General features: G+C 34.9%; 1 protein-coding gene across 1 annotated transcript; it reads right to left on the bottom strand.

Annotated features, from left to right (window-relative positions):
* Positions 1–326: 326 nt before the first annotated feature.
* LOC107434448 (G-type lectin S-receptor-like serine/threonine-protein kinase At1g34300) lies at positions 327–3202 on the bottom strand. The gene has a single exon (XM_016045920.4). The coding sequence runs from the start codon at positions 3100–3102 to the stop codon at positions 493–495; it is 2610 nt and encodes an 869-aa protein (XP_015901406.3). The 5' UTR covers positions 3103–3202; the 3' UTR covers positions 327–492.
* Between the last annotated feature and the right edge of the window lie 4678 nt (positions 3203–7880).

Here is a 7880-nt window from a genome sequence, read left to right as displayed (position 1 = left end):
ATAATTGAACAACAATCTTGTATAATTAAATTTTATTATTATGTAAACATAGATTAGTGGTTGGTATTTATTTTTCATGAGTCGCATTTAAATGTACAGTACAATTCAAATAAAATATACACACAGGATTAATGGCGATTTTGGTCAATCCCACATTCAGCGATCCTTAACAAACATGTCGCGTGCTTTTTGTTTTTAGCGACCTTTTGAGATTGACATTTTTTATATGCATCGTATATTTATTGAATTTTTACTGACGTATTAACCTGATAATCGCATTTTTATTTTTTTAGATACGTTAGTTTCATAATGTCGCTAAATGAATATCGTTAAATATCAATTTTTGCATAGTGGTTGTGAATAGAGATACTTCATTTTTTACACTTTATTGGAAAAAGTTACACCAAATGAAAATCAAAATGCAATTTAACTAAGTAAACATTAATCATCTAATTACCCCCCAAAAAAAAAAAAAGGAAAAGAAACTAAACATTAATCATCTGCAAGGAAGAATATGGTGGGCCTTTTGGGTTCGGTGATCTCCACCGTTCCTTCAATCATCTTAGCAACCTTTCCCATAGACGGCCTCATCTCCGGTCGACTTTGCAGGCACCACATCGCGGTCTTCACCATGCGATTGACCATATCAAAATGGGCCCGGCTATCATAACAATCCTTGATCCGAAGGTCCAAGATGTCTTCCACCGCTACTTCCTTAAATACCTTATCAAATGCCCAAGCAGGAAAATAAAAATCCTCACTGTGCGTCATCAATGATCCTTGCGCCTGATTGTTCCTGACCCCACCAACCAGCTCCAACAAAACCATCCCAAAGCTGTACACGTCAGCTTTGGATGTGATCGTGTCCATCTTCACCCATTCCGGTGCCATGTACCCTCGGGTCCCACGTATATTCGAAAGGCTCACTATATCTTCTTTCTTCTTCAACTTGGCCAACCCGAAATCCGATATTTTGGGGCAAAAATCGTCACCCAATAAGATATTCTCCGGCTTGATATCGCAATGTAGGACCCACTCCAAACACTCCTCGTGCAAGTACGCAATTGCCCTCGCCACACCGAGCGCGATACGATACCGTATGCTCCAATCGAGAATCGGTTTTTCATTTGGATCGACGAGAGCATCCGTTTCCGTCCCCGTATCCATTTCCGTACCCGGGTTAGGAGCCCCGAACCGATCCTTTCGGAAGAGGTATTTATCCAGTGAACCGTTTGGCACGTACTCGTAGACCAGAATCCGTTGACCTTTCTCTGCGCAAAACCCCCATAGACGGACCAAATTCAGGTGGTGCATACGAGCAATAATGGTGACCTCAGCCCAGAAATCGGCGTCTCCTCCGGCGACATTCTTCAAACACTTCACGGCGACGACACGGTGGTCGGGCAATTCCCCTTTGTAAACGTCTCCGAAACCCCCTTTCCCGATGAGATTGGAGAACCCATTGGTGGCCGTTTTGAGCTCTGCATAAGAAAACCGTTTGGGTCCGCCGGCGGGAAGCAATTCGAGACCGAAAGTCCGAGCCATGTCTCTGTACTTGATGTACTTTTTGAGGAAGACCCAGAAGAAAAGCCCACCAGCTATGAGCTCTGCCGTAAAGAGAGTACAGATTATGACTATGTTTCTGGTTGTGGTGCTGGATTCTTTTGGTGGTAGTGGAAGCTTTATCTTAACTGGGCATGTGGTTTCGAGCAACTCAGTCATGCCGATGAAGTTGGATTTGTCAGTTTCGGATCTATGCAAGCGGAGGAACATGGCGGTTTCGCTACCTGGTGACCAGTATCCGTATAGCATCCGATGGAGCTGAAGAACGCAGTAACCTTGTCCGTCATATTTGAACATGAATCCTTGACAATTTGGGTTGTTGAAGCACCTGGATTCGCATTGGCTGTAGTTTGTGGCTTTCACCGAGGACTGGTTCGTCCCGCCTGTGAAATTGACATAATCGAGCTTTAAAAATTGGGTGTTCTGAGGTTCTTTGTCGAATGGGATTTTAATCGAACACCCTTCAACTTCAACTGTTCCACCAACGCTGGGTTTGAACCCAGGTGGACAGGTACAAGAAGTGGTTGAATTTGAACCGTCATTCATGCAGATGGCGTTGGGTCCGCAAGTTCCATGGACTCTGCACTGCTCGTGTATCGCTTGCCAAACGATGACCCATTGATTTGTATTGCTATCGAAGCTGAAGATTCTAAGATTCCCATCGTTGTCCAGACTCAATCTTCGCAGGGCCTTGGGACCGAAATCCGAACAGAAGAACGATCCTCCATTTTCCTGCTCCATTTTCCCATCGGAATCCAGAGTTCCGAAACGGTTGGGAGCTTTCCAATAACTATCAGAGGAGTTGAAAAGTAATTCTTTATAGTGGGAGAATTTGAATTTCCCATTCTCCGAGACAATATCTCTCACGGTTGAATTCGACATGTCTTGGTTCGCGACGATTGTATCGGTTGGGAAGCTGAAACTCTGCCATTTCTCATAAACCAGATTACCTTCGTTGTTTAAGACGAGTGTGGAGGTGTTGGAATTCCCACCAGTAGCATTTACTGGTAATAAATTCAAACCCCTTGATGAATTTCTTAGAATGAGTTCGCCGGAGTTGGTGATGACAAGTTCGCCGGAGCTACCCACTGGAGATTTGGGATTGGCAGACCATACCACGACGGTGACGTTTTGTGGGATTTTGTTGTACCAGATTGAGAAGGTGTAGAGGTTTGGGCTTGTGGGTAGTTGTCGGAAACCGGCGGCGAAGTCGGAGTTGGGAGAGAGAAGTGTTTTCTTGTCGGCGGGACTCCATGGGGAGTCTGAGAAGGAAAAGGAGGAAGATGATGATTGATTGTTCTGAGCAGAAGATGGTGATGGGTTAGAGAGAAGGAAGACAGAGAAGATGAAGAAGAGGAACACTGAAATGGAAGACATGGTGGTTTTTTTTTTTTTTTTTTTTAATTGTTTTGGTTGGTTGTGAAAATGGGAGGTTTTGATTAGCAGAGGAAGAAGAAGATATGCCGGGTTGGTTTTAATGGCGGATTGATTTTTTTCTGGTTGATTGGATTTGACTTCTCTGCCGTGCATTGACCGCATAGACTATTGACTTACCATGAATCTTCCCTTGAAGAAAGGAAACTGTCCAAAGCCGCCATGGACAGTGATTAATTAACAAAGTTGTACAAAAAAAAAAAAAATTGGATTTAGAAATTTTATTTATTATATTTGATAGTTGAATATTTTATTTTAAAAAGGTTTGTTTATCCTCTATATATATATATATATATATATATATATATATATATATATATATATATATATATGATTGTGTGGATTGGATTTCTTCATCACTGTAACGAGGTTGACTAACTTGTCCAGTGTGGTGAATTGATTTTAATCTAAGGTTTTTAAGTTCATTTTCTAATCTTAATTTGTGTAGTTGTTGTTCTAATTCTTGAATTTTAATTCTTTGTAAATCTTTTTCTATTTCATGATCTCTTTGAGATATACTATCAGAAGAGACGGATTCGATGATTGGTTGATTAAGGGATCTTCGGGAGGAGGTTTCTCCTAAGGATTGATTAGATCTAGGATTTCTATCAAAGGAGATTCGAACAGATCCATCATCAGATTGTGAGATGAACTCAGTGTTGGTTAATATATTTTGAATAGGTGTTGGACTTCGGACATCAGTTAATACCCAATCAGAGGGTAAATTAACATCTGACCATTTGATTAATTTAGGAATTTGAATATTTAAATCTTGATATTGACTCTGGATTAACATAGTATGACCTTTAGCATTATGTTGTTTAGCTTTAAAGTTCATATTAGTTCCTGAGACTTTGTAATGAATTCTGTAAATTAAGGCTAAGGGTTGACGACCTTCGTCGAAGTGATAACCCGAAGTTTTTAAATTAAGAGTTAAGACCTTTAGAATGCATGGATCTGTTAAACTGACTGGGAAATTGGGATAACAGTCAAAATGAACAGGACCATTACATAAACTGGTTTCTATAACTCCAAAGACACTTTGATTAAAATTTTTAAAGCTAGCGTCTCTAAGACACAGTAGTATAGATGAATTTGTTCCTAACTTAGTTAGGGGTTTAATTCCTATTTGAACTAATCCTATATGCATGAATTTGTAACCATCTTTTAAATGTTGGTTGATGTTTGATTTAGTAAGTAATTGGCAGGTTTCATGATCTTTATTGATTGTGTAAACTTGTTCAACAGTTTTAATATGTGATTCACTTTTAAAGGAGGACAAAGACCAAGTTTTATGGTGGTAAATTTCACTAGGGGAAACTGGAGGAATATTCCAGTCGGGGTTGATTGATTCATTAAAGGTGAAACTATAGTGTTCTTCATTAATTATGTCTGGTATTTGATTTCCATTAAGCGATGACCTAGAGCTAGTACTTAATCTAGAACTAGTAGAAGAATTAGATCTAAATAATCTATCCATTTTCAAATTTTAATTTTTAAAACTCTATTAATTCAAATTTACTATTGTCATATGATTGCTCTCTTCCCTTAACCTCTCAGACCGCTCCTCTCATGCCTCACCTGGGACTTATTGTTCAGACACGGACCATTTACTGTTCAGCTAGGGACGAACACGAATGACAACAATAAAGTTGGCTTAATAAACCTTTAGAAATTAAGACAAGGAAATGAATGAATTAAGCAGATATAATACTCTACGGGTGCTAAAAGAAGTAGAAAGCATATAGATCGGAACACTTATGGCTCTGATACCAACAAGGGGAGAGTATTGCATAAGAAGAACAAATAGATAGATATGAAAGCGGAAGAGACAGAGTATGAATATGGAAGCGGAAGGAAATGAAATGACAAAATAAGATAGATAGGCGGCAAAGCCAGCCAAGTATAATGAAAATAAATAATTAAAATAAATGATTAAATGAAAACAATAATATTGAAGGCGGTTGAACCAGCCAAGCAATATATGAATAAATAATTTAAATGAAATAAATGAATGATAAATGCTTACTTGATTCGAAGAACCAAATGTTACAAGCACTCAACACTCAACACTCAGAATAAATAATTTGATTACACTTGGAGGAGAAGAGAAGAAGAAGAATAGAAAAGAAATCTGCCAGAAACTCTCTAAACTCTCTAGCTCACAGCTCCGTTATTCCAAGTTTGCCTAATTTCTTCTTTTTGATCTTTAGTGTGTGATTGTCTATATTTGGTTAATTTATCGTGATTTTTATCAGACATCATTTCTTGATTTAATTGTTTCCAATGTGGTTTAAAGGGTGTCTCTAAGATGTTTAATTGGGGATCTATAAAATCTGAAGCTGTAGGTGATTGTGTGGATTGGATTTCTTCATCACTGTAACGAGGTTGACTAACTTGTCCAGTGTGGTGAATTGATTTTAATCTAAGGTTTTTAAGTTCATTTTCTAATCTTAATTTGTGTAGTTGTTGTTCTAATTCTTGAATTTTAATTCTTTGTAAATCTTTTTCTATTTCATGATCTCTTCGAGATATACTATCAGAAGAGACGGACTCGATGATTGGTTGATTAAGGGATCTTCGGGAGGAGGTTTCTCCTAAGGATTGATTAGATCTAGGATTTCTATCAAAGGAGATTCGAACAGATCCATCATCAGATTGTGAGATGAACTCAGTGTTGGTTAATATATTTTGAATAGGTGTTGGACTTCGGACATCAGTTAATACCAACAAGGGAAGAGTATTGCATAAGAAGAACAAATAGATAGATATGAAAGAGGAAGAGACAGAGTATGAATATGGAAGCGGAAGGAAATGAAATGACAAAATAAGATAGATAGGCGGCAAAGCCAGCCAAGTATAATGAAAATAAATAATTAAAATAAATGATTAAATGAAAACAATAATATTGAAGGCGGTTGAACCAGCCAAGCAATATATGAATAAATAATTTAAATGAAATAAATGAATGATAATATATATATATATATATGTAATCTGTTTTAAAAAATTATCCTCTTTCATAAATATATATATATATATATATATATAATCTATTTATGGTACGGATGATTCTTATACGGATCAAAGTATTTGTGACGATTTTTTAAAAAATTATCGTTAATACTATAAAAAACCGTCACTAATATTACAATCTTCATGCGAACCGTCTTCACCATAGAATTTCCATATATATATATATAGATATTATATAATTTAATTATTTACATGTATATTGTGAGGTATATAATATTTTGAATTGAATGGCTTTGTTGTTTAATAGTGAATTTAGAATTTCTCTCTCTTGAGCTCATCTAGAGTGAATTATATTTAAAATTCTTTATTGTGAATGAATAGATGCATATAATATTCGCATACCACGAGTGTAATTTATAAAAGGAAAGGGAGAAAAAAAAAATAAGGGTATATAATTGTTGAATTATGTAATCGAATCGAAATTTTCAATTTTCTTTTTTTGTTTTTATTCAAATGTTGGAAAATTTCATTCCTTAGGAGTGGGTATTGGGAAATAACGATATTACAAACATCAATCAAATTTATCAAAATTGATCTTCTTGAATAGTTTTGCTTTATATAATAATCCTGAATTTGGATTATCCTTATTACTAAATAAAAGAAAAAAACTAAATTTGTGAGATATGATAAACTCATCTATTATGAAAATAAACTATGTTTAAATAATGTATTATTTAATTTGATTCATAATTTTTTGAAGTAATATTATATTGACCAAAAAACAAAAAAAGTAATAGAAATTTTTTTGGACTGAATATTAAATATAGTTAAAACAAACTTATTTTCAGCTCGTTATTTAATATTTAGTACAATTAAATTTGATGATTTTCAAATATTATAGTACTGAAAATTAGGTGATTTTGATAGGGTCAATAGAAATTGAAGGTATAGGCACACATTTAATTGGTGGTTCCTTTCAAAACAACGAAGATAATGGTTGCACATATCTTATACGGCATTGGCTATACTAAGTTACATTGGGTCATGAAGACCACAGGGTCCACAGTCTTTATTTATCTATTTATTTATTTATTTATGAAACTAGGACCTCAATCCAAACCCCACTTGACAGTATTGATAAATTAATATCACTTAAATAAATAGATAAATGAATAGCCAATAAAGAAAATGACATGTACAGATAAATGAATGGCCAATAAAGAAAATGACATGTACTTATTTCTATTTAAAAAAAAAAAAAAAAAAAAAAAGAAGAAGAAGAAGGAAAATATATGTATTATATGCTGAACCAAAATTATTGTTCTAGTATATGCTTTCTACAATAAACTTCTATCACCTCTATAAAATCCAAATCAACTTTGACGGTAATTAAATTTGAGCCCGGCCTAGAATTCTATTGACTTGATTGGTAGGTGAAGAAAATATTTGATAAATTTTACTTATATAATTTTATATATTGCACTTTTATTAATTTTCTCTATAATTTTTGGAAAAGTTTTGGCAGAGATACAAGGTATTAGAATTTTTCTTTTTTCTTTTTTCTTTTTTGTTGGGTTTGAACAGGGTTAGTGTGTGTCCTCCTCAAAATCGAAACCATGCTGACAAGTGAAGGAATAGCCTCTCCTTATATACTAACTAAAATCCTTGTAAGTTTTAACAAACTAAAATTCTTAAAAAAAAAAAAATGATTAATTATCATTGTGTAGGATAATTTATTCCCTATATGAAACCATTCTCCCACTATAGGCCCAAAAGGGGGTTCAGGAGAGAAGCAATAAAACCATTATATATATAACCTAACCATAATCATTCATGTAAGCTATTAGATATTTTTATTATATTATATATTTGAACTCCTAAACTCCCATTCTCTTTGAAAAAAAAAA

Source organism: Ziziphus jujuba, chromosome 12, assembly GCF_031755915.1.
Source record: "Ziziphus jujuba cultivar Dongzao chromosome 12, ASM3175591v1".
NCBI classification, from domain to species: domain Eukaryota; kingdom Viridiplantae; phylum Streptophyta; class Magnoliopsida; order Rosales; family Rhamnaceae; genus Ziziphus; species Ziziphus jujuba.
The sequence above is the reverse complement of the archived record's forward strand: the minus strand, read 5'-3'. Positions and strand labels throughout refer to the sequence as shown.

What these genes read in the sequence shown, in the direction of transcription:
- LOC107434448 (XM_016045920.4), bottom strand. Translation starts at nt 3,102, where the DNA reads ATGCGGTCAATGCACGGCAGAGAAGTCAAATCCAATCAACCAGAAAAA.